Source organism: Hemitrygon akajei, chromosome 29 (assembly GCF_048418815.1).
Source record: "Hemitrygon akajei chromosome 29, sHemAka1.3, whole genome shotgun sequence".
In the NCBI taxonomy this organism is placed as follows: Eukaryota; Metazoa; Chordata; class Chondrichthyes; order Myliobatiformes; family Dasyatidae; genus Hemitrygon; species Hemitrygon akajei.
In genome coordinates this window covers 29321442-29348981 of record NC_133152.1, presented here as the reverse complement: position 1 = coordinate 29348981, position 27540 = coordinate 29321442, and the positions used below count along the sequence as shown (strand labels likewise).

Below are 27540 nucleotides of genomic sequence, written 5' to 3'. Positions count from 1 at the left end.
CCAATTACAGGGTTAAGTGCCAGGAGGGAGATTCGTGGAGAGTGACTAACACCAACTATAAGTATTTATCCATACTAATCCCATTTATCTACATGTGATCCCTTGCCCTGAGTGTTTTGGTGAATGAAATATTTATCTCGGTACTTTTAAGTATTCTGAGAGTTCTTACCTCTACCACCCACTCAGGCTGTCTTGTCCAAATTTACACTCCTCTCTAAACCAATTACTGCTTACCTGAGATCCATGTCCTTTAATTTTAGGTGCTTCTGATTGAGGGAAATACTTCCAATTATCTTTACCATCAGTACTCCTCCTAGTTTTGTATATCTCTATCAGGTTGCCCTCAGCCTTCTTCACTTCAAGAAAAACATGTTCAACCTAATCAATTTCTCATCATAACTGAACACTGCATGTGACATTCTGGTGAATCCTCTGCAACTTCCTGTAAAATACCAATGAGATCAATGCACAATACTCGAACCATACACAGTAAATCTAGCTGTGATCTAACTCAATCTCCCTGCACCCATGTTCTCTGCCCAGCTAACAAGAGCAAGTTTCCCATTTTCTGCCTTCACCACCTCATCTACAGGTGCTGCCACCTTCAGCAATCCTTGAACTTGTGCGGCAAGGTTCTTCTATTCCTTGATAGTTCCTTGCATCCCAACTTTCATTTGTATGGTCGCCTCTCACCTGTCCTCCCAAAGTGCAGTTTCAATTTATCAGAACTATATTCTGTCTTCCATTTACAAAATCTCATCATTCCTTTGCCTGTAGTGTTCTTGTGCAAGTTCCAGTGATATTGAGATACCATTAAGATTGTTATTTTAATTGCTGAAGTTTTGCTGTGGTGGTTTGCTCAGAATTTTTTGCAAGGACTAGAGTCAATAAGGAGTGTGGAATAAATGAAATTTGGTGCTTTAAGAGAATGAGGAAAGAAATTGACAAGATATTGTTTTGCACACAGTAAAAACCATTGTATAAGGGAGAATGAGATGAGTTTGGTGGAAGGGGTCTGGGAGAGTGATGGACTGAATGGATTTTCCTCTGTGGTAAGGTTCAATGCCATTAAAGTTACATAGCGGTCCTCATTAAAGCTCTACTCTGCACAAGAAGCACACAGATGGCATACTCAAGGCTTCAGACTAGGTTCCTGACCAATATTACCCTGGGTCTCTCAAGAGACTGCAGATGCTGGAGTCTGGAGCAATAAACAAATGTGCTGGAGAAACTTGGCAGGTCGAGCAGCATCTGTGGGGGTTATGGATTGCTGACATTTTGACAGTTCTGATTCGGGGTTTCATCCCAAAATGTTGACAATTCCTTCCCCTCTTTCCCCCCATCTTGCCACAAATGCTGCTCAACCCACTGTCCCTCCAGCAGACTGTTACCATTGTTGGAAATGCCAGCATTCTGGGAGAGCTTTTTAAATGGAGGCCATGACAGATTGCAACACACACAAAATGCTGGTGGAACGCAGCAGGTCAGGCAGCATCTATAGGGAGAAGTGCTGTCGACGTTTTGGGCCGAGATCCTTGGTCAGGACTAACTGAAAGAAAAGATACTAAGAGATAGTAAGGGTCTCGGCCTGAAACGTTGACAGCGCTTCTCCCTATAGATGCTGCCTGACCTACTGCGTTCCTCCAGCATTTTGTGTGTGTTGCTTGAATTTCCAGCATCTGCAGATTTCCTTGTGTTTGCCATGACTGATTGAATAACTTGAAATCTGTTGGAGTTATCCCAGTGTCAGGGAACAACTCCATGAAGGTGAGGGATGGTTACACCTGTGTGACTGAGCCCAAACGTAGCATGGGATTATTGGTTTTGTTCAGGCTTCATCAAACCAAGTTATAAACTTTTGAGGGAAGAGAGCCATGGACGTCCTGAAATGCTTCAAGTCAGTGGAGAACTTTTGAAATGTTATGATATAGTTATGATTTAGGAGACATAACCATCAATTTGCTCACCCAAAGATCCAAACCTAATTAAAGTCCAGATAAAATTTGTGTTTGGAGAGGTTGATTGAGGTTTGAATATTAGGTAACCAGGGAGTTCTGCTGTTCTTTAAACCCATGCCTCTCGAATAGATGTAATATTTCCCATTCATAACTGTGACCACAGTAGTGTAGGTGCTGGCATGATTCTATTACTGCTCTGGGTGTTTCAGAGTTCATTTCTAATGAGATCTGCTAGGAGTTTGTACGTTCTCCCCGTGAACCATGTTGGTATTCTCCGGGTGCTCCGGTTTCCTCCCACAGTCCAAAGACGTACTGGTAGGTTAATTGGTCATTGTAAATTGCCTCGTGATTAGGTTAGGGTTTGTCAGGCTTGCTGGGGTGGCTTGGCTCAAGGGGCTGGAGGGACCAAGTCTGCGCTGTATCTCTAAATAGATAAATACATCTGCTTGGGGAGGAAGTGGAGCTTGGGTTAATAGAGCTAAGCCATAAAGAGAAGGTATTGCATTGAACTCACAGCTCTGACCCCAATGGATCCTCAGTTGTATTTGTGTTCCATGCAAACTTTGTGCTATTGCAGAGGAGGAGGTGGGGCCTGGAAGGCCACAAAGTTGTTCCGTGACTGTGTTGTGTGACTGAGCTGGGAGTATTGGGTTCCTGACAAGTTTAAGTCAGCCAATTTTTAATCCATTGAACGCAAGTAGTGTCAGTGTGATTTATGAGTCCCACCTGGTGTGGTTGCTGGTAAATATAAAGCACCACATGAGGAGGTTGGCTATAAAGCTGCTGAGGTCCCATGCGCTCTGTAATCGCCTCTCGCTCTCTCTGATTTTTACAGATGATTTGATCCCCAGCCATCAGGATGGAACGGCCGAGCATAGTAACCCAGGCCTCTGTGTTGCCCTTCTTCGACCCCAGCCACGCCCTTAACATCCTGCAGGGCATCAACGAGCTGCGGATAGAACGCAAGTTTTTTGACATGACCCTGTGGGTGGATGGCCAGGACTTCCCCTGTCACCGCACTGTGCTGGCAGCAGCCAGCCACTACTTCAAGGCCATGTTTGCCGGCCGGCTGAAGGAGAGCTATGCCGAGCGGGTGGAGCTGCATGGGGTGAAGGCCGAGATCCTAGGCCTACTGCTGGACTTCTCCTACACCGGCCAGGTGACCGTCACCCAGAGTAACGTGGAGCCTCTGGCCCGGGCCGCCGACCTCTTTCAGTTCCACTCAGTGAAGGAGGCCTGCTGCGCCTACCTGGAGCGCCAGCTGGACGTGACCAACTGCCTGGAGATCCAGGAGTTCGCTGAGGCCTACGCCTGCCGGAGCCTGGCCGAGAGTGCCAAGAGCTTCATCCTGCGCCACATCATCGAGCTGTCGGAGGAGAAGGAGTTCGAGGCGCTGCCCCAGCGTCGGCTGCTCGAGTACCTGTCTGACGACAGGCTGCATGTCGACAAAGAGGAGGTGGCCTACCAGCTGGCGCTGCGGTGGGTCAAGGCCGATCCCAAGCGCCGGCTGCGCTTCTGGCCCGAGCTCTTTGAGCATGTGCGCCTGCCCTTCATCCGCCGCTTCTACCTGCTGGCCTACGTAGAGAGCGACCCGCTCGTCTACTACTCCCCATTCTGTCTCAAGCTCATCCACCAGGCCCGGGCCTTTCAGTCGTCCGAGTACGACCGGCATGACTACCCGTGTGAGAGGATGAGGGCCCGCCCCTCCACTGGCCTGGCCGAGATACTGGTGGTGGTGGGCGGCTGCAACAAGGACTGTGACGAGCTGGTAACAGTGGATTGCTTCAACCCACAGACTGGCCAGTGGCGATACCTCGCTGAGTTCCCTGACCACCTGGCTGGTGGCTACAGCATCACTGCCTTTGGCAATGACATCTATGTAACAGGCAAGTATTCACGTTTGGCCCAGCACTGTCCCAGAGGGCCTCAAGGCTAGCAAAGAACATTATTTCTGTCTCCATAGCAACACCTGTAGGCTCATTTGATTCCCCCCCCCCCCCCCCCAACCCCGCTGCCTATTCATTTAGGTCAGGATCCCACCTTGTGGGCTTGGAGGACCATGTATTTTCTAATTCTGAGCAGGTGACCATTGACCCAGTTGTAGCCTGTTCTGAGATCACTGGGCATGGGCAATTTCAGATGGCATCCAGTGCTAATCTGACAGCACACAATCCTACTGTGTACAAGATCCACGCGAGCACTGAAGCAGGTTTGTACAGAGACCTTCTTCACCTCGCTAACACCACAATCAGAGAGTCTGAGGATTACCCGCCACAGAGATCCTCTTCTACTTTATAGATTAAAGATTAGTTTTATTTGTCATCAAAGCATAAAGAATCTATCCTCTCCTATTAGATCCCCTCTTCTCCAGCCCTGTATTTCACCAATCAACTTCCCTGCTCTTTACTTCACCCCTCCTCCTCCCAGTTTCACCCATCACCTTGTGTTTCTCCCTCCCCTCCCCCCACCTTTTAAATCTACTCCTCAACTTTTGTTCTTCAGTCCTGCTGAAGGGTCTCAGCCCGAAACATCGACTGTACTCTTTTCCATAGATGCTGCCCTGCCAGTTGAGTTCCTCCAGCATGTTGCGTGTGTTGCTTGGATTTTCAGCATCTGCAGATTTTCTCTTTCTTGTGAGTGAAATGTCTTGTTGGTGTCAACATCCAGCACAGTCCTAGATGTGCCGAGAGCAGCCTGCAACTGTTGGCATGCTGCCAGTGCCACCATTGCATCCCAGAACTTACTAACCCTAACTTGTATGTCTTTGGAATGTGGGAGGGAACCGGAGCTCCCAGAGAAAACCCATGCAGTCACAGAACGTACAAAATCCTTACAGATTGCGGCAGGAATTGAACTTTGATCGCTGACACTATAAAGCGTTATGCTATCCACTACACTACCATCCCGCTGTTTGTTTAGAGACCTGCTTCCGCTTGCTAAAGGTCCTGCCCTAACTTTGCCCACAGTCAGAGAGTCTGAGGATTACACACCCCAGCGATCTTCTCCCACTTTAATAAAGAGAAGAGACCCGCTTCCTTCAACTGCTCATACAGAGCAGAATATCCAGACCTCCTTGTCAATACGTCACGCTTCAGGCTGTAGATTGTATCAGCCTGATGTTTAGTAGCTGATTAACATTGCAATCCCAGCATTTGACTCGTAGCCCTTGTCTCCAACTAATAAAAATCTTATCTCAGACTACCTAGGAGCATAGAAGGTGATTATTGTCCCTGTGCCATACCATTCAGAGAACTGTAGACATGTTCTGATCGAATATTAAAAGGCCTAGCTAGAGAGGACAAGAGAGGATGTTTCCTGTAGTGGGGGAGTCTAGAACCAGAGGGCACAGTCTCAATAGACGGATGCCAAAGGTTACAGTGAGAAGATAGGAAAATGGGGTTGAGAGAGAAAATAAATCGGCCATGATCGAACAATGAAGTCTCAATGGGCCAAATGGCCTAATTTTGCTTCTATATCCCAGATTGTGTTGGTTTCCAGGGTTCATAACATTTCGGAGGAATGAAATTTCCATGATCAGCTGAATGAAAAGCCCTACCTTTATTTCACCCTGAATTTTATTAAGTCCATGTCCTTTGGTTTCCTCCCAAGCAGCAGAGCAGTTTCTCCTTTCTTACTCTATCAAGCTGGCCGGTGGTGTAGTGGCCGAGCTTTAATTGACACGTAAGCAAAATTTGTTTATGGAGGGAATAGAAAAGGTTCTATGAGCAGAAGCAGTTAAAGAGATTTAAGTTGAAGATTTTTTAGGAAAGGTTTTGATAGCTGTGTTTTCCTTTTTGCACCTTGTGGCACATTGAGCAGCATTTTTGCCCTTTTTGTAGCATTCGACTGTTTATTACAAGGCCAAGTTGCTAGCTCAATGTGACACAGATGGAAAGCATGCAAGTAGCCAGCTAGATTCAAACTCGGGGCCATTTGCCTCAAAGTTCGGTGCTGATGCCACTACACCACCGGCCAGCTTGATAGAGTAAGAAAGGAGAAACTGTTCTGCTGCTTGGGAGGAAACCAAAGGACATGGACTTAATAAAATTGACAGGAGAACCAGAAACCAAGATGAGAATTTCTCCATTATGTAATTAAATATTCTGCTTCAGAACGTGTTGCTTTCAAATTGGGATTAGGGTATCAGGGCAATGAAAGCAAATTTAGTAGTAACTTTCAAACCAAAATTTAGGTAATTTCTTGAAGAAGAGGAATCATAGAGTCATAGAAATAGCCCATGTCAAATTATTATTCTGTTGAGTTCCATTGACCTGAACATAGACCATAGCCCTCCATTCCTCTCCCGTCCATGTACTTATTAAAATATATCTTAAAAGTTGAAATCATAGCCACATTTACCACTTGTGCTGACAGCTCATTCTGCACTTGCACCGTCCTCTAAGTGAAGATGTTTCCCCTCGTGTTCCCCTTAAGTATTTTACCTTTCATCCCTAACCCATAACCCCCAGTTTTAGGCTCACTCAACTTCAGTGGAAAGAGCCTGCTTGCTTTTACCCCATCTATACCCCCTCAGAATTTTCTATAACTTGATCAAATATCCCCTCATTCTCCTACGCTCAAGAGGTGGAGGAAAGGTCACAGTCAGTGGGTAAAAAGTGAGTGGTAGTTCGAAAATGCTGTCTGGCTATTTCTGTCCTCATTGCTTCAGTGCTCACTCCACATACAGATCATGCCATTGTGGTCAGGGCATGTGACTATCTTTACTCAGGGATATTTTTAATCAGTAGCCAGCAATGAGACATGGTAAATTATCTTTTCACGGCCCAGATATGTATTACTTTCCCCACATACTCACATGGCTGTGCTGGGAAATAGTTGGCTGAGTGTGTGGGGGTAATTTTTTGCTCCCACCTCCTCATCTGCTGAGGGTCCATTGTGTAGTATGTGGTGTTTGAACTTGGACCACCTGGGTTTGGTGGGGGGGGGATGAGTCTGGGTTAAGAGTCAAACCGTGCTTGAAGGAAATCAAATCAACGATAAAACACATACTGCACCATGACCTTCTCTTCTGCAATGATGAGGCCACTCTCGGGCTGGTGGAGCAACACCTTGTATTCCATCTGGGTAACCACCAACCTGCTGGACACTAACTTCTGGTAATTTTTCCCCTCCCCCTTTCCTCTTTTTCTATTTCCCACTCTGGCTTTCTGCTTACTACTTCTCTGCTCCTCAACTACCTATCACCTACCCCTGGTGCCCTTCCTCCTTCCCTTTCTCCCATGGTTCACTCTCCTCTCCTATCAGATTCCTCCTCCTTTAGTCCTTTACCTTTTCCACCTATCATCTTCCACCTCCTAACTTCACCCCTGTCCCCCATCCACCTGGCTTCATCTATCATTTAACACACTTCTTCCCCTCCCCGACTTTCTTATTCTGGGCGCTTCCTCCCTTTCCAGCCCTGATGAAGGGTCTCAGTCTGAAACATTGAAAGATTACTCCCCTCCATAGATGCTGCCTGACCTGTTGAGTTCCTCCAGCGTCTTCTGTGTGTTAACTGTAGGAGACCACTGCGGTGCTGGAGTTACAGTCTGCCAAAGCAGCACAGACCTAAACTTACACCCCAAACTCATGACTCTGGGCTTGGGCTCTGAGACTGACCATACTGAAGATCTGTAGTGCCTTGCCACATCTGATTTCAACCAAGCTTCCTGTTGCTAATGGTTATTCGAACTTGGCACTAACTACCCTTTGTGTTTTTGGAAATGATCGGGGGTGGGGGTGTGAAGAACAAAGGGAGGTTCAGGGACCCCAGTGAACGAGAGCAAGGAGTGGAAGGGAAGGAGTCCTGTTCACTGTGAGAAGAATGTTGAGCAACTGTTGAGATTGTTTTAAAATTGTGAGGATCAGTTGCCCTGGTTGGTGAGGTTATAAAATAGACTCTTAGAGGAACCTCCTTTTACATGGAGAGTTGTTCATGAAGTAGTGATCTTTAAAGTTTAAGGGGAAATGGATTAAACATTTAAAATGGAGAAAAGTACACAACTTGATAGAACAGTGAGATAAGCTGTAGATTTTTTTAAGCCATTCCACAGAGTGGCCTCTTTGTGCTGCAGATCATCATTAATTCATCAAGTTTGGCTGTGATGTTTCCATGGTGATGCCCACAGAAAATTGTTGTGGGTGGAAGAAGGCAGAAAAAGTAATTCTTCAAAATGCTTTGCATATAATTGAGGGTTTTTTTCCACCTTTATACAGGAGTTCTGCAGCAAATTTTTCACCAAACTCCCAAGCAGAAAAATGTGATTTTTTTTCTAAAAAGAATATTGGGCTTGGACACAAAATACTCTGCAGATGCTGGGGTCAAAGCAACACATACAACATGCTGGAGGAACTCAGCAGGTCAGGCAGCATCCGTGGAAACAGTCAACGTTTCGGGCTGAGACCCTTCGTCAGGACTGAAGAGGGAGGGGGCAGGGGCCCTATAAAGAAGGTGGGGGGAGGGTGGGAAGGAGAAGGTTGGTGGGTGTCAGGTGAAAAACCAGTAAGGGGAAAGATCAAGGGGTGGGGGAGGTGGATAGGCAGGAAAGGTGAAGAAGGAATGTAAGGGGAAAGCACTATGGTTAGTAGAAGGAGGCGGAACCATGAGGGAGGTGATAGGCTTAGACATGTTGGGTGATTGCTAGGATACAAAGAATAATGACTTAATTTTTAATATCTACCCAAGATATTAATTGACCTTTGCTTTAACGTCTTACCCAAAAGCCAGCACCTGTGGCTTTGGAGCATTATATCAGCACCACACAATGGCAACACTGTAGCATAGCGGTTAGTGTACACTCAATTCCGCCACTGTTTGTAGGGGCTTGTACATTCTCATTGTGACTGCCTGGGTTTCCTCTTTGGCATTGTGGTCCCCTCCCACATTCCAAAGACGTACGGGTTAGTAGGTTAATTGGAGACGTGTGTAATTGGGCAGCGCAGGCTTGTTGGGCCAGAAGAGCTTGATATTGTACTGTACTGGAAAATTTTAAAAATCAGCATTAGGCCTTCTTGGCAAACAGGATCTGACTCCCATTGAGTGCATTCTCTTGAGGCAGAAATGATTCATGGTTCTGTGGTGGGAAGGGACAGTTTTCGACTGTTACAACTTCATTGTGTTTATTTTTGTGTAATAGGTGGTTCTGATGGGACGTCATTATATGATTGTGTGTGGCGATACAATTCCAGTGTTAATGAGTGGACCGAAGTTTCACCTATGTTGCAAGCCCGTGAATACCACAGTTCCATTGTGCTCAAGGGACACATATACATTCTTGCCCACGACAGCCTAGAACGCTACGATCACTCTGTGGACAGTTGGGAGGCCCTGCAGCCAATGCCATTCCCTATGGACAACTGCTCAAGCACAGCCTGCCGAGGCAAACTATACACCATTGGAACCCTTACTGGCGAGGAATCGATGGCAATTCAGTGCTACGACCCTGAGATTGACTTGTGGAGTATGGTGACGTGTGGCTCATTGCCTCCGTGGCTACTTGTGCCAAAGACGGTGACTCTCAATGGATTAATATACTTTGTCCAGTAAGTTTGAAATGACTTGTGTTGTATGGAGTAAGGAGATTGTTAGTAAATTAGTGAATGAAGGAATTATGGAGGGCTAATTGGGAGGGAAGGACCAGATTGATACATATACTTAAATAAATTCAAGATTACTTATTTTAGCAAGAGGTACAGGCATGATGGACTAAATTGATGTCACCTTCTCCAGTGTTCTGAGGGTGGTAGCGATGATGTGATTTGGCCCCAATGACTATGTCTGAGAAGTTTCTTGTGGGTTTGAAGACCAGCATTGTGGTTAATCACTTTTCAGACTGTGACATGACTGTAAACACAACTTTCCCAGTATCCCTCCATGGAAGTGGGTGATGAAGTTTCACCTGGGGTTGCATCATTTATATTGTTCCTGTGAGTTCTTCCATGATTTCCTTTCCCTTCACCAGCACCACCAGCCCATTTCCCACATCAATGGAGCCCAGAGTTTCCCAGCTACAGCCTGTGACCCTTTCCTGCAACCACGGTCAAAGCCAAGAAATTTGCTTATGTATTCCCTTCTATTTACTTCAGTTGAATTAGCCCGGAGGCTGGGGAAGGGTTGTCCTGGGGATTAGTTCTTCTTTGTGAGGAGAAAGAACTTGCATTTTTATTGTCTTTCATGAGGATAATTGGTAATTGGGTATTGAAGGGTGAGCTGTGAGGCTTATGGCTTGGGGATGGAAAATAGTTTTGTTCTATTTAAGTGTCTAAGGTGGATCCTGTGACTTAATGACTGTTTACTAAGATAACATTGACCAGTCTGCATTGGATCTGCAAGTAATTTGCCCCAACAACTGATGAAATTTTTATCCACAACTAAACAACTCTTGATTACTGTTATCGGTTTCTTTTTAATATCACAAGCTTCAGAGAACTTCCAACACAGTAAGAGCCATTGCACATGGGCTGATTTTGTTTAGAAAGGGCTATTCAAATATTTTCACCCTGAACTTCAGTCCTGCAGTGTGTTTATTCAATTCTCCTTGAAGCTGCCTTCATTTGACCGAGTATGGCATCAAAGTGCCCAAGCTAAAGTGCCCAATGAGAACTGGGGGGGAGCCCCTCCGCTGACTGGAATCATACCTGACACAAAGAAAGATGGTTGTGGTGGTTGGAGGTCAATCATCTCATCCTCAGGACATCACTGCAGGACTTCCTCAGGGAAGTGTCCTAGGACCAACCATCTTTAGTTGCTTCATCAATGACCTTCCTTCCATCACAAGGTCAAAAGTGGGGATGTTCGCAAATGACTGCACAATGTTCTGCACCATTCGTGATTCCTCAGATAGTGAAACAGGACCTGGACAATATCCAAGTGACAAGTAACATTTCAGCCACGTGTCAGGCAATGACCATCTCCAACAAGAGAGGCTCTAACCATCCTCCCTTGACATTCGGTGGCATCACCATCACTGAATCCCCTACTATCAACATCCTGGGGGTTACCATTGACAGGAAACTGAACTGGTCTAGCCATATAAACACCATGGCTACCGGAATAGGTCAAAGGCTAGGAATCCTATGGCGTGTAACTCACCTCTTGACTCCCCAAAGCCTGCCCACCATCTACAAGGCTCAGGTCAGGAGTGTAACGGAATACTCGCCACTCACCTGGATGAGTGCAGTTCCATCAACACTCAAGAAGTTTGACACCACCAGTACAAGGCAACACACTTGATTGATACCTCTTCCACAAGCATCCAATCCCTCCACCATCGACGAACAGTTGCAGCAGTGTGTACTATCTACAAGATGCACTGCAGCAACATGACAAAGTTCTTAAGGCAGCACTTTCCAGACCCATGACCACTACCATGTAGAAGGGACAGCAGAAATCTGGGAACACCACCACTTGGAAATCCTCCTCCAAGTCATCAGCCTGACTTGGAAACATATTGGAAATCCTGGAATTCCCTCCCTTACAGCACTGTGGGTGTGCCTGCACCTGAGGGACTGCAGCGGTTCAAGAAGGCAGCTCATCATCACCTTCACAAGGGCATCTAGGGATGGGCAATAAATGCTGGCTTAGCTGGCAACGCCCACATCCCGTAAATGATTAAATTTTAAAAAACGCTGCTTCTGCCACACTGTCAGTGGCTTCCAGATCATTATTATTTGTCATTAAATAAGAAGTATGTTTCCCTGAAGTAACGCACAGCTCTTTCTGACACACAACTACTCTGTAAACAAGTGGGTCTGAGAGACAGAAGCAGCAACTGTCTGGAATATGATAACGTTGCTTACTGCGTGAGTTCTGATTTAGATCAACATTTTTGGTAGTTCACCTTCCCCACCCAACTCTCCAGTTTGGCTTCAGCATGGCTACTGACTATTAAAGTATACGGAAGTATGGATGGGTTTTTAAATCGCAAAAGGGGTGGCTAACAAGGAGGTGGGATTACTTCCAAGTCTGTGCTTGATATCCACACTCGCCTGAAGGAGGACACCAGTGTTTGTCCTTGCTTCAATGACAGTACTGAGACCATTTGTTGCTACTTCGGTAGATGTTTTAAACAGCCTGGAAGTGAGCAGATCCTGCATCTATTATCTACGTGAGGGTAAAACCCCCCTAAGTGGTGCCTCTTAAACTAATAGATAGAAGTATATAAAGATATTCTTAATGGTTCAACATTAGCAAGTTTGATTGACAACTTTAATACCAGTATTTATTATTATAGAGTAAATGGATATTGGGTTTGTGAACAATAATGGAAGCCAAGAGTATCACGTGAGGGAACTGTGTCTGACTGAGATCCTGAGCTGCTAATATTAACCCCGCAGCGAGTATCACTAATTCTGCTTTAATTACCTCATTTTTGTTCATGGAAACTTCCTGTGAGCAATTGACTGCCACTTTGATTGTTGCAAAATACAGACAGTAATTAAGCTCTATTAAATGGTATTCTTGAGGTTGTGGAAGATGCCAAATAATTCCAAGTGCTGGAGGGAAAAGAAATATTTGAGAGCCATTTTTAAAAAAAAAAAAATTTGGGGTATCTGTTTGAGGATGCATATTCTGTTTGAAATTGTACTTTTGTTGAGTGGTGGATCGGCTGATGGTTCATTGATTTTATTAAAGACCAACTATTCCTCTTTCTCCTCAGGGATGACTCTGCAGAGGTTGATGTGTATAACCCAACCAAGAATGAATGGGACAAGATCCCACCCATGAATCAGGTACAAGTGGAATAGGGGAGAATGTTCAGCAATAATCTTTGTTCATCTGGTTTGCAGTGATGGTTGGTGTCTGTAGAATCTGTCAAGTTTGGATCTGAGGTCTGGGAATATAGTGGGAAAAATGGAAATATAGGAGAGGCCAAGAGGGTGGGAATGAGAGGAGCTACTGATTCAACTGGAATGAGCTCCTTAGACAGGGCAGGACAATAGAGGAAATTAGAAAATGAGGATGAATTTGCAAGACATGGAGTGGCTTAGTTACAGTGATCCTCTGAACATCCAATTTTGAGAAATCTGTTCCATTTCCCTACACTATTGAGTATGCTGAGTCTTGGTTTTTCTTTTACCCCAGGTCCACGTTGGGGGAAGTGTAGCTGCCCTGGGAGGAAAGCTGATTGTCTCTGGAGGCTATGATAACACCTTTGAATTATCTGACGTAGTTGAGGCCTACGATTTTCAGACTGGCTCCTGGACGATTTTGGGTCACCTTCCTCAACCTACCTTCTGGCACGGGTCTGTCAGCATTTTCCGACAGTTCATGCCCACTGCCAGGGTCTCCTTCGAAGGAACTGCCAATGACAACCAGAACAATGAAATAAACAGTCTAAATCTGGCCCGGTATCGGAGGAATCTTCACAATGAGAACCTCCGCCTTTTGCACTGATCACATTGGAATGAAGGCTCAGACATGTACAGTGAAAGCTGCTCTGGCATCCTCAAATCAGCTGGCTGCCTCCAACTTCCAAAAGATTGCCAACAAATAGTGAACTGTTTAGTGTCAATTTAGTGATTGTCTTTCCTTATTTCATTTAAAAATTGTCCTTGTTGTCACCATCAGCAGTCACTGGTCTGACCGAATTTAGTTTGCTAATATTCCCTGGGTTCTCTAGCATTGACTGCTGGCTTGATTTGTCATTTGGGTTTCACTAAAAATGGGAAGATACAAGTTTTGTCTTCCTGGACTTCTTATCAATTATCACTTGTTATAAAGCATTGGTTAAGAAAGAAAATTTGCTTTATATAGCTCCAGATGATATCCAGTTAAAGCTTCACTTGCAATCAATTTACTTTTGAAGTTCAGCAATGTTGAAAAATGAAGGAACCATGCTGTGCATAGCAGAAACCATGAACAGGAATGTGGATAATTATTTATTTTAATGATAATGCTTGAAGGAGAGATATTGGGGTGATAGGACATTGAAGAAAACACCAGTAATCAGGGAGATGAAATCATTGTGTAATGCTCTGAGAAAAGGAACATAATAACTTTTTTTTTCTAATATGAAATCGATTCTAAGTCATACAAATCAGACAACATTCATAATACCAGAGTTTGAGTAGGTCAAAAACTGAGGGCTTGCTTTTGCAATGATCTCTAGACCAAGCTTCTAAAATGGCTAATGTTGTCATCAAATTCCAGGGCTGCTGTTGCTGGGCTGGCTGTGAGGATAAATTAGAAAGTGCAACTACCGTAAAACTTAAATAGTTTGGAAATCCCAGTGTTTAACAACTGGGTTGCTGGATGCTCATTCCTATGCTTCCTACAAATACGCATGAATCCTGATTTCCATGCTCTCTTTAAATTTAGTGTTTGCTGGAAATTTTATAACTAAAGTGTAAAAGGAGAATTAAAAGTGTCTTGGAATATAAATTGAAATACTAATCAGTAGTTCAAAAAAATCTGCCAGTTCAGCACCACTTAAGTCCCTAGTATGCTGGTTTAACAGAACTCTAATTCTGGCACAAGAATTATGAGATGATTGGCCTCTTAATGTACTTTGATTCTGTGAATGCAAAAGACAACAGATGATCTGTCACATGGCATTGCAGATGCTATTTAAAAACGTCACTTGGTGTAAAACACTATCAGGTGCTGGACTCTTCAATGAAGCTGCATGTTCCAGTGAGGTCCTACTGTAAGTTTAAAACCAAACATTGTGTGGGGATGGGCGAATAGAGGCAGAACACAGCTTAATATTGGGTACATTCGGTTTTGGCTTTGGCCTTATACTGCAACTGTGAACAGATTAGTGATATTTACTTGAAAGTGTTGTCAGTTTTGTTGGCTTTTGAAAAGATCTTGTTAAATTCAGTACAACACTGTGTGACCCTGAGCAGTGGAAACTGTGAAGGTGTCAGTTCCATCTTCTGTCTGATGCCCCTCATGATCCACCAGCTTTCTGTGATTGACTGTTGAAAGACCTGGATTCGTATCAGACCTTTCATAACCTAGGAAATACGAAAAGCACTTTATAGTAACCTAGTACATTTTGAATTGTTAAGCAGGGCAATAACTTGGGCAACTGATTTGTGCAGACAAGATTTCACAAATTACCCAATTAATCATTTGCAGTTTGTTGATGAATGTGTGACACCAGATGCAGGTGTGAAAATGGGAAGTGATTTGAGCTACATATGTTTTTCTAAACATCAGAAGAATTTTAGTAGTGATGGTATTTTTAATATGGCAACAATAAGAGCATGAACTATTGCTCACCCAGTCAGAAATGGGAACCGTTGATACTACGAGCTATTGAACAGGAATTAAAGGACTCCAGGCAGACTTCACCAACAGTCCTTTTAAAGTACTGTCTTTTTGTATTTTAAGGTTGAATCTGATTAGATGAAGTTCTGAGTGAATCTTGAGATTGTATTCCCCAATTCTAAATTCTGTACCCTCACTCAAATGGTGATATGGTATCTTTTAATTTGCCTCAGTTTCCCCACAGTCCTCAATCCCCTCAACAGTTTACCACCCAAATTGAGGACAGAATCTGCTTTTGGTAAAGGCTTGTTCCAGATTATCTCCTCTTGAGTGGAATGGATGGGGTACTTGTATTAATATTTATAAAGTAGTGAAAATAACGAGAGTGCAATTAAATATTTCAGTTTGGAATACATCACAAAATGAAACATTTTGTCTAGCTGTTTGCAAAAAGTAATGTTGTGGATAATTTAGTGATATGAACACAATGTGAAACAAATTTGCTGGAAGCAGTATTCTGTCCATTTGTTTGGAAGGATGTCAATGTGTAAGAGTTTTGCTCATCTGTCTCTCATTCCTAAAGGCACTGCCTCTTTCTGGGTTACGATTTGAGGCCCTAATTTCCAATCATCCATTATTTCTCTCAGTCAACTTAACTTACCAATACTTACATGAAAATAGAGCAAGTCATTTGATCACAGTTGGAACTGAGATATCCTCCCTTATGAACTGTAATCAAGAGTTTTGTTTTATCCTTCCTCCTTAGCTTGGTGTACTGAAGCCAAGAGTAGTCCCACAGCCTGGTGGCTGAGGTGAGATAGTGGAACCTGTGCCTTTGCTGGTTCAGAGTTCAGCTCAGGTGGAGAAACTTTCTTGAAGATTTTTTTTTAAACTTTGAATTACAATATTATTATTTTATATATTGAAGAGAAATGAACACTTGAGGAACTTAATACAGTTGCCTTTCAAAATCTCTGGCCTTTGCTGTGAGTTTTGAGCACTATTTCCTGGTTTTATCTTGAGTTTTCAGTGTGTATTGTTGAAGTGCAGTGAATTGTTGTATATACATGCAGTTTATATTGAAGTTACACTATACAAATTCCACTAAATAAAATGTTTATGCTTCAAACTTGACAGTGTTTTACACTTTGGCATTTAGTTATCATTAAATTTTGAGTCTTTGTCCTTCTCAGTGTGAGTTATAATGGTGGTGGGTGAAGATTGTGAAACATATGGAGCAGTCCCAAAGACCATTGCCAATTAAATAATACTCTTCAGTTCAAATGATAAGTAAATGAATGCTGAGGTCTCCTGTTGCATTGATATTGTATCTTAGCTGTCAAGCTTTTTCCATACAGCAGATTCCCCCTCTCTATGCAGCTGCTGAACCCAAAGGAACAGCAGAGACTGCTGCAGTTTGGCACTAGTGTGTCACAGGAGTTGCCAGTCAGTGTTGAACTCAATGTAAGACTGTCCTAGGGATTCCAGCTCTGGATTTTTCCTTAGGATTTACTCCTGAAGCTTCCCCATGCATGGGTATAGCCACAAGGCAATGGAGATTCGAGATCATATCTCCTAGTTGAGCTGCCAACCACAGCTGACGAACCCCAGCTGCATTTAATAATTCATACAAACTTGAATATGCTACCAGTATTCATTTTGCTACACATTTCAGACTTAATTGTCTTGATTATTCCTTTCAATCTCAAATTTATCTTGAATAAACCTTTAAGTGAATGAATCTAATGCACCTGTGACAAATATCCAGAATTTGTCATCAACTTTTTGTGAACCTTAAGTATTTTGTTGTTTGTCACTTAACTTGCTGCCACTTGCAGTATGTTTACCTTAAAGTTCGGTTCTTCTGACAGCTAATTCCAAATTTGGTTAAGTAATTGGCATCAGATTTATACAAGATAACTACAACCCATCTTTAATTATTTCCTAATAGTTAAAGATTACCGGTAATTATTTCTGTTTTATCGGGCTTGCTTCCTGTCCTGGTGTTTGTAGTTCAAAGACAAGACAAGTAGATGGCAGCAACATTCATTTAGGACTTCGGTCAAGTTAAAAAGCATCAGGTGCAGTAGCTGCAATAACTTGCCTTTAACATTCATCATTACACACTTTGACAGGGTCACAAGATGAAAGGTGGCCAGATAGCCCTAATTTCCGAAGGGATTCCAAAGACTGTCTACAAGGTGCTAGTGTTAATGGATTGGGCGGTGCTATTATAGTTGACTGGTCAGCTATTATTCTGCATAGGCATAATAAGTTACAAGAGTAGTACATTAGATTTAAAGCATCTTTCTCAGTGCTGATTTAATAATCACATCCACTTTTGGTATTTGGCTTAGGTGATATTTATCCCTAAACCAGGTCTGGGATTCTGGCCAAATTACTATTGTACTTCTCAATTTAAAATAGCAAAAAATATGCTAAAGTGTTTTACAACCAATATAAAAATAATTTTAAAATTTACATTTTTTTGTGATATTCCTTATTAAGTTGAATAATGTGCTCAGAAACGATTGTATGTCATGAACCGAGACCTCACACTTTAACAATAATATATCTTCAATAGTGAACAATTCCCTGACTTTTGACTGGAGTGGTGCCCAAGTTTTGGATTATTGGTTGAAATGAGATTTCTCACTGAAGAGAGTGTTATTAAGTATATGAAAGTGCAAAGAAGGTTGTCAACGAATGCTTAAAAACTCAACTTTTATTTACATTCTTTATATAAAAAGTCAATTTTTAGATCATTTCTACTACAATAACAGTTCCTTATATCTCAACTATGGTAATCTCTTCTACACAAGGGTCTGTTCCGCTGACCGTTGGCATCACATTGTCCAAGAATCGCTGAACAGAGAGGTCTCTGGTATCTGTGTTCTCACTGGTTGTCTCTTTTGCAGCTGTGGGAGGAGGAACCTCAAGCAGGCCAGTCACCTGTGGAGTCATGTTTACCTCGACATCTCCCTCCCTCTCATTGGGAATGATGAGATTCCGGAGCCTTCGCTGACGGGGACTGTAGTTTTCCACTCTCCCATGTATGTCCATGTGTCTCCTCAAGTGAGCCTACATTCAGGCAAAATCAGCACTCAGCAGCAAACCAAAATTTTAAAAAATTACCGGTACTCATTTACAGTGCCTTTATGGCAAGATGTCTTGAGATACTTTACAAGCAGAGATCAAAATTAAATCATAAGATATTAGGACAAACTACTAAAAGCTAAGTTGGTAGGTGCAAAAAAAACTAGGTGGCAGTTTAAAATGTAGTGAAAGGCGAGGGCAGAGAAAATCCAAGATAAGACTGGAAGTCCGGAAGTAAAGCCAGCCAAGACAGAGAGAGGAAAAAGATCAGATATAAAAACAGAAAATGTTGGAATCACTCAACAGAGCAATAAAAGTTCGATATGGAAATGTTAGCTGTCTGACCCGCTGTATTTTAAGCATTTTTTAATTTTGGAATTCCATCAGCAGCAGCTTTCCTTTATTTACCAAAGAAAGGAACTGGTTGGTTTTGAATGAGATGTGGGGCCAGGACCAAAGATGACTACCTGTACAGCAGCCTAACGGGAAAACGGCAAGAATTTTGAGAAAAGTTCTTCCTTTCTGAGACTGCAAGTCATCCCATTTTATGGGAGTATTTTTTGCTTTTGATTTCTGACCAGACATCTTTCAGATGTTCTGGGACACAAGCACTCTGTTTACTGATGCTGAGCTCAATTCCTGATGAGCATCCAAGTAGTTTCTGAGGTAAATATGTTAACTATATCAAATAGACAGGAAACAATCTATGGCTTATGCTCCACATAAGTCTCTCCAATCCTTCTGTTTATCAGCTTCTGCTTTCTCCCTCATGACTAGCTAGCTTCCCATTAAACGAATACCTCTCTTCCATTCAGGCTGCTAAATGTGCCTATTGAGTTTCACAGTGCTTGGTTCTTCCCTACATAACCATGAGATCACACCGCTGGAGTCAACAAAATAGGATTACTTGAACAACTCTACTGCTGTAAAACGCAGTGGAGGGCTCACCTGTCGGGTGAATTTATATCCACATTCACTGCACTCGAATTTCCTCACCCCCTTGTGTCTTCCAATATGAACGCGCAACTGATCAATGGCTGGAACAAAGGAACAGGGCATCAATTAAACAGCGTCAACACTAACCTACTGCCTCTGCTTCGGAAGACCAAATTTCCCATCAGCAAAATTCCCCAAAATGCTTTTCCTTTTTCTTTTTGGAAGTGCCTGGATATGGTGGTTAGTGCTCTATAGATGCTATATATGCTCCGTACCCAGTCATGCTTGGATGCAAGAGGTTATTCACTCATGGGTAAGTATTGAAGGGCTTTGTAACTTTTTTCTTCCAACATTCCTGGATTAAGAGTTCTTATTCTTTATGTATCTTTTCCTTTTTTATCCTGGACCTTTACTTTCTGAACAGAGAGCAGTGTTTAAAAAGCTGCCACTCTGTGACAAATTTCAGAACTGATAGCAGATGGGAATCCAATGGGCAACAGTAGAGGATGGTTAGGTTGGGATGGAAAAGGAAAACCTGAAAAAGTATCTCCCCTGTTTGGAGTTCATGTCAGCCACTATATTTAAGCTGTTCCTGTAGATGGGGATAGGAGAAGGGTGGAAGCTCAGAACAAGGCAAGTGTTCCTTCAGAGCAAAAAGTAAAGGCTTCATTACTGCGCAATCAGTTTTACCTTTAAAAGTCTTCCCACAGATGCTGCAATCATGTGGCCGACCTTCCTGGTGCTTGCTGGCCATGTGACGATGGAGAGGTCCTCTCTCCGTAAACCTTTGGCTGCAGATCTCACAACCAAATGGTCTTTCACCTGTGTGAGTCCTGTTGTGTTTGTCCAGGCTCGCTGGTGCAAATGAGATTGTTAGAAAGTCCATATCTTAGTAAGTTACAAAATGTGTCTGTAATAGGGTGAAGATTGAAATTTAGAAACTACAATCAGTTGCTGCCTCTTCAACATCACACACCACTTCTTGTCTTCCTTCAATATTCAAAAATTAAATTTATCAAACTTGGTCAAACCCTTCTCTGTGGAAAACAAAAACAGTAAATCCACCCTGAAGTGTGGTAAAACCATTTTCTTATTCCTGTTTGGGACAAGGATGGTACTGGTAAAGAAATGCATTATCTGCCCCCAACTGCCCCAGGATGAAAGTGGACATTTATCTTGAGTTACTGAAATCAGCATGAGGGAGCAAAATAATTAAAGACATTGATCCAGGACCAGGAGTTGTGTAACCCAGCCACAGAAACAAGGGGAGGAGGTCTCCCTCCAAAAAGGGTGTTATGTAACCAGCTGGACAACATTCTTTACGATAATTTTCAAAATGGTATTGGCCATTATTCAACTACGACAGGCATATCAGTCTATTCTCCAACAGTGATCACTGGGGAACTGAGAATGCAGAAGCACCAGCTCACCTCACTCCTTCTCAATGCAGTACCTTAGTGCTGCAAGAGCGCTGGGTGTGTCAAACCAGGGGAAGTGAATTGTGTGGGTTCCGTCATACAGCATCTAAGTAAGGCTCCACATGACCCACAGGTGGTACTCACCCTGAATCCGGAAAGTTTTTCCACACAAATGACATTGGAATGGTTTCTCGCCCGTGTGTGTCCGCAAATGGACATTCAAATTGCCCTTCTGGGTGAATCCACGGTCACAGAATTCACAGATATATGGCCTCTCATTCCTATAAGGGGTAAAAAAAAAATAAAGTGAATGTTATACCTCTCCAAATGGAACCAACATATTAACATTGCTTGGCTATCACCAGATCGCTCTGACTGCCATTCTCGTCCCTCATAACAATGACCACACTTTAGAACAGTCATTGGCTGTAAAACATCAGAATATTCCAGATTTAAGAATAGATTGGTTTTTATATTTTCATAGGTGAGAGGTATTTAAATAATTGCTCTGTGCAATTTGAGGTTGTAAACAGCAGCCAGTTACCTCTTTTAACCTCAACAAATGAGACACAGATGTACAACAGGAAAAGTGGGAAACAAATGTTAGAAAAAAAATGGAGCAACAGTCGTCATTTCTGCCAGTGACAGTTCAGAATCATTGTGCCTGTACCTGCTCCCTCTGAAAGAGCTATCCAGTTAGTGCCACTCCCCAACTTTCTTCACAATTCTGCAAATTTCATCTCAACAGGCATACATCCAAATCCCCTTTGAAAGGCACTGCTTCCATCACTTTCAGGTTGTACATCCCAGAGCCACTGTATTAAAAGACTGCATGTATCCCTTCTGGTTCTTTGGAAATTTACCTTTAATTCAAAATGCATTAAAAAAGTTTTGAAATTGCAATGAAATTCTAATAATTTCAGAATTAATTGTGTCAGAGCTTCTGATTATGATTCTTTTTCACCATAACCACAATTGTCCAAACAGGAACCAGAAATACTTGCATTTGCCAATTATTTCAAAAGAGCATATTTTACCGTTAAACATGTAAAAATGTTCCTCCATACTGTTAAACATGTGAAAATGGACTCCTCCTCCAGTCCTTTGCCTCTTTCACCTGTTGTCTCCCTCCCCCACCCACCTACCTTCCCCCTCACCTGCCAGTTCATGCTCCTTCCCCTCCCTCCACCTTATTTGGAGCACTTGAATCAGCATGCTAGTATGATTTTTCCGATGCCTTATCCATTATTCTCTCAAAAACATCCAGCAGAGGTGCTGGTAATGTGGCTGTAATGGAGCAGACCACACCTCCTCCCTTTGGTAGTTTCACAGCTAACTCATGAGAGTTAGTGGACAGATGAAGAGCAAGTGTGGGGCTTTAGTGCATGACTGGAAAAACAAACTAGATGGCATTGGTGCACACACACAAAATTTGATGTTACCAAATGAAAAGGTGTTCTAGATTTGTGCATGTATATCTCTCATTTTATTGTGGCAGCTATGCACTGTACCTGTGCTTGGATTTTATATGCATCTGCAAGCCATGGCGCGTAGAAGCCCTGTGACCGCACTCCTCGCACACAAACAGCTTCTCTCCCTGGTGTTTGGACAATTCATGCTGATGCAAATCGTTGCGGGAGAGGAAACACTTGGGACAAGCAGGACACTAAAATTGAAGATACATTACACATTAATTATTTACCGATCCAGCTGTGCTCCACTAAGCAGGAAGTGACTCACCGTTTCGCAGACAGCGAGTACAAGCTGAAGGAATACCCAGGATCAGAGATCCGTATCCACCAAGAAACTGACAAACGCAAGGGAGGATGTATTTCAAACAGATGGAAACATCTTCAACTCTCCCAATCTGCTCACTGCTGAACCTGTATGTTCACTTGCAGAAGAGTTGGGGTATTAACACCAACTTTAACGCCTCTCTCATTCCTCTTGGTTTCTATTTGCTATATGAACATAAACCAAAGATTGAATCTAGCTGGTGATGCCTAAAACTGTGCCTTTGACATTCTCTGCTACTGCTTTATAAGCTATTTTATGTCTTTACTCTTTGGGGATCCCTCTATTTAAAACCATTTCATTTCACAACCCAAAACCAAACCCACTACTGTTCCCCATAACTCCAGTGTGCAACAAGAACTTTACAAATCAGCACCTCCCAAATTCTACACCACCACCATGATTTAAAAGTCAAGGACAGCAAGTGAAAAGGATCCAGGTTTCTCTGCAAGTTAACCCTGTTTGGAATTGGTCATTTGAGGTCATTGGGACAAAGTTCTGGAAGCCCCTACCCAAGTGCAGAAACATCTTTAGCACATAGAGGAGAGTGCTTCAAGGCAGCCCCTCATCACCCTAGTAAACAATAAATGTTAGTTTTCCCAGCAATGTTCGCAGCTCCATAATTTTTTTTAATGAATCGTGACAATAAAGATGTGGCCTTCAGTCACTGCTGTCCTCCAACAGCTTTGCTAAAATACAAGATCTAGAGAGATTTATAAATAAAGGTCTAAGAGTAATGACCAGAGTCTGTCCCAAGACTGGATCTGCTTTAGAACATATGGCTGTAATCCCAATATGTAGCAGGATGAATTTGAGAAGGCAAAAAAACAGTCAACATTTCAGGCTGAGATCCTTCATCAGACGTCAGCTGTTTATTCCCCTCCACTGATGCTACGTGACTTGCCAAGTTCCTCTAGCATTGTGTGTGCATTGCTCAAGACTTCCGCAAATCCCTTTTACTTGACAGCCAAAGGCTTTTGCAAGGTCAAAACAGCAAACTGTGTATAGTGTCTGAATCTGCTCCCTGTCTTTTCCTTGGAGCTGTCAAATGGTTAAGATGATGTTCCACCACATGGACAGAATTTACCAACAGCAGATAAGAGTTGAATAGGATCTTGCAATTATTTCTCCGGTGGTAGACTTTTCTGTAGTCTCACAGATTTGTCACTTTTCTTGTTTATAATTACAACGTTCCTGACATACCATTGTTGGGGGGGAAAGGGCTGTGATTTTATCTCCAGTAATTGTGGAATTTCAGCAGTATACCATTTGCTCCCAAGTCCTTGTGTATTTCTCAAAGGATTATATGGACTTCTGTTAGTCTGGGGTAGTACCAATTCTGAACTAGATAGTATGCTGAGGGACTGAGCCAAGGACACTCAAAAGACAGAGATTCAGTTGAAGACTTTAAAGTGCTGCTTTCAACAGCAGGCAACGATCTCTTTGTCCTGAGTAAACTCTCATCTGTTCTCAAGCTGTGTAAGTCACCCCATTACAGTTACTGAGCTGCTGTTCACAAACAATGTTTGTGCAATGGTCTGAGGCAATGGTCCAAGCCACTGACTCATTCAATGAAGCAGAGGGAAATGGACCTCATGTTAAACATAAGTAAAAACAAAAAAAAGGTCTATCAATCAGCCTTCAATGCACAACACTGACACCCAACCATAATGGACAGACAAAACCTCTCTTCTCTGGCAGCTAAAGGTCAAACTAGGCACAAAGTTCCTAGACTACCAAGTGGTAATGATCCTTGCCTTTCCCTACACTTCAGAGACATGGATAACTTACTGAAGGTATCCAAAATCAAAGAATTACACCAACACAAAAATCATCCAGATTCACTGACAAGATAATTGCGTCCTCTCTCAAGCCAAATCTATGTTACAGATGAGAGTAGCAGAAGAGGAAATAATCCTGAAATGTTCCCAAAATGTTCTTGGGGAAAAAGTGTCATTTTTGCCAGTCTGTGACAATCCCAAGTCCATGACTGCTCACAATAGGGAAGCAATGTGGGGCAGCTACTACAGCTGCTGCCTGATGCTCAGTCTGGAGCTCCAGTGCTTACTACGTGGCAGTAGGGTTTTATCCAAGAGGTCTGATTTCCTCCCACAGTCATTCAGTTTGGTAGATTAATTGGCCATCGTAAGCTTCCCCTTGTGTGTAGCTGAGGGTCAGAATTTGGGGAGAGTTGGGGGACAGATAATAGACAATAGGTGCAGAAGTAGACCATTCGACCCTTCAAGCCTGCACCGCCATTTTGAGATCATGGCTGATCATCTACTATCAATACCCGGTTCCTGCCTTGTCCCCATATCCCTTGATTCCCCTATCCATAAGATACCTATCTAGCTCCTTCTTGAAAGCATCCAGAGAATTGGCCTCCACTACCTTCCGAGGCAGTGCATTCCAGACCCCCACAACTCTCTGGGAGAAGAAGTTTTTCCTTAACTCTGTCCTAAATGACCTACCCCTTATTCTCAAACCATGCCCTCTGGTACTGGACTCTCCCAGCATCTGGAACATATTTCCTGCCTCTATCTTGTCCAATCCCTTAATAATCTTATATGTTGCAATCAGATCACCTCTCAATCTCCTTAATTCCAGCATGTACAAGCCCAGTCTCTCTAACTTCTCTGCGTAAGACAGTCCGGTCATCCCAGGAATTAACCTCGTGAATCTACGCTGCACTTCCTCTACAGCCAGGATGTCCTTCCTTAACCCTGGAGACCAAAACTGTACACAATACTCCAGGTGTGGTCTCACCAGAGCTCTGTACAAATGCAAGAGGATTTCCTTGCTCTTGTACTCAATTCCCTTTGTAATAAAGGCCAACATTCCATTAGCCTTTTCACTGCCTGCTGCACTTGCTCATTCACCTTCAGTGACTGATGAACAAGGACTCCTAGATCTCTTTGTATTTCTCCCTTACCTAACTCTACACCGTTCAGATAATAATCTGCCTTCCTGTTCTTACTCCCAAAGTGGATAACCTCACACTTATTCACATTAAACGTCATCTGCCAAGTATCTGCCCACTCACCCAGCCTATCCAAGTCACCCTGAATTCTCCAAACATCCTCATCACATGTCACACTGCCACCCAGCTTAGTATCATCAGCAAATTTGCTGATGTTATTCTCAATGCCTTTATCTAAATCGTTGACGTAAATTGTAAACAGCTGTGGTCCCAATACCGAGCCCTGTGGCACCCCACTAGTCACCACCTGCCATTCCGAGAAACACCCATTCACCGCTACCCTTTGCTTTCTATCTGCCAACCGGTTTTCTATCCATGTCAATGTCTTCCCCCCGATGCCCTGAGCTTTGATTTTACCCACCAATCTCCTATGTGGGACCTTATCAAATGCCTTCTGAAAATCGAGGTACACTACATCCACTGGATCTCCCCCGTCTAACTTCCTGGTTACATCCTCGAAAAACTCCAACAGATTAGTCAAGCATGATTTACCCTTGGTAAATCCATGCTGGCTCGGCTCAATCCTATCACTGCTATCTAGATAAGCCACTATTTCATCCTTAATAATGGACTCTAGCATCTTCCCCACCACCGATGTCAGGCTGACAGGTCGATAGTTCTCTGTTTTCTCCCTCCCTCCTTTCTTAAAAAGTGAGGAGAATAAAATGGTATAGGTCATTGATGGTCAGCCTGGACTCAGTGGGCAGAAGAGCACGTTTCCAATCTGTTTAACTCTATGGGAAAGGAGCATCTAAGACAACACTGCAAATCTTGTAAGGTACACATGGACAAGCAGCAGAAAATAAAATGCAGGAGGCAGATCAAACACGTCATACACTAGACAACTACTTTGGAGTAGAACCAAATCACCCCTGACTGAAGGTGGAAACGAGAGAGCAAACTTTGTTATAATACCACTCATTTCTACCCTACAGTATTTACATCTTTCTTACCATCTTATCCATCCTTTAAACAGAATGTCCCTTCTAACCCCTTCAGCTGGCCAATCATCAAATGGGTATCTAATGAAGAAGCTATTCCAGGTCTGCCTGCATTACTATCACTAGAATGTGGAGCCCTCTGGTGTCCCACCAATGAGAGAATATAATATTAAATTTACATTTATTACTCACCGGGAACGGTTTTGGTGCTCCATGGGATTTGATCATATGACTCTGCATATCTTTCTTATGCATGAACTGCTGAGGACATGAGGAGCACTGAAAGGGTTAAAATACACAGAACATCAGGATTGCAAAGGGGTGTATTACCAGTAACGAAAGCACGTTTGGCAGTGTGGGATTGTGGTCACCGTGCACGTTGCTGTTTTACAACACAGAAATTGCCATTTGTAAAGTAATCCTTTTACCACATCTGAACTTCAAGAATGTGATGTTCCTTCAGTAAGCATAAACAAGTATTCATTGACTTATAATTATTCAGTATGTTGTTTTGGAGTTTACTACCCTTCAGTAAATAATGGCAGTATTTTTTAAACTGGTTAGGCTTCTGTTGTGGTATTGTGGTTGACTCTGGTTACTTTAAAGATGCCAAAGCTTTGAAAGGAGTGTCAGGTCAGTTTACTTAAAATTAACAGGGATAATGAATTTTGAAGTTGGCTTCTGCACATGGCTTTCTCTTCAGACCAGAAACTGGGTAATTTGTTTGAAATGGGGACTGGGACTGAACCTTAACATAGATTCAGAAGAGAAGAGAATTAAAGGTGCAAATGAAAAGCAAAGTTGTAGTAACTATGTTTGGAAAGCAGAGGAAAAGATAGATGGTTGGAAGAAGATAATAGATTTTGCCAGTGTTTAACAGTATACAATTCAATACAAGGGAATCCAGGCAGAAATGCTCACAATATTGTCCCTTCTACAGCGGAGAAACTAAATACAGATTGGGTGACTGCTTTGCAGAGCACCTGGTTTCAGACTGCAACAAAGCAGATTCCAGTAACTACTCTTTTCTACTCTGATCAATTTGGTTTCCTGTACAACTACAAGGAGAATTGATGCAAACTTGCTGAATGGCTCAGCAATTGACTGGGTACATTCCAAACTCAATTTTAAATTTTCCAGCTATAGGCAACTCGCCCTTTCTTTCTGCATCAAAAGTTAATCCTTTCTGCCAGTCATCCAT

The 27540-nt window shown here is 42.9% G+C and overlaps 2 protein-coding genes across 5 annotated transcripts in view; one reads left to right on the top strand and one right to left on the bottom strand.

Annotated features, from left to right (window-relative positions):
- klhl21 (kelch-like family member 21) overlaps window positions 1–16303 on the top strand; it is a 40491-nt gene extending 24188 nt beyond the window's left edge. For 2 of the 3 annotated variants that reach the window (XM_073032084.1, XM_073032082.1), the window contains exons 2-5: window positions 2794–3844; window positions 9095–9500; window positions 12617–12689; window positions 13042–16303. In XM_073032084.1, coding sequence (XP_072888185.1) covers window positions 2818–3844; window positions 9095–9500; window positions 12617–12689; window positions 13042–13353 — 1818 coding nt within the window. In that variant the 5' untranslated portion in view covers window positions 2794–2817 and the 3' untranslated portion in view covers window positions 13354–16303. Of the gene's footprint in view, window positions 1–2737; window positions 3845–9094; window positions 9501–12616; window positions 12690–13041 lie in introns of those variants that run through there. The other variant, XM_073032083.1, reaches the window with a different exon arrangement.
- A 1578-nt stretch (window positions 16304–17881) lies between these two features.
- LOC140718390 (telomere zinc finger-associated protein-like) overlaps window positions 17882–27540 on the bottom strand; it is a 28539-nt gene continuing 18880 nt past the window's right edge. Inside the window, exons 5-10 of one of the 2 annotated variants that reach the window (XM_073032076.1) lie at window positions 26532–26618; window positions 22136–22290; window positions 20769–20905; window positions 19897–20061; window positions 19219–19307; window positions 17882–18255 (exon numbers count right to left, since the gene is read on the bottom strand). In XM_073032076.1, the coding sequence (XP_072888177.1) occupies window positions 17962–18255; window positions 19219–19307; window positions 19897–20061; window positions 20769–20905; window positions 22136–22290; window positions 26532–26618 (927 nt within the window). In that variant the 3' untranslated portion in view covers window positions 17882–17961. The remainder of the gene's footprint in view (window positions 18256–19218; window positions 19308–19896; window positions 20062–20768; window positions 20906–22135; window positions 22291–26531; window positions 26619–27540) is intronic. The other variant, XM_073032077.1, reaches the window with a different exon arrangement.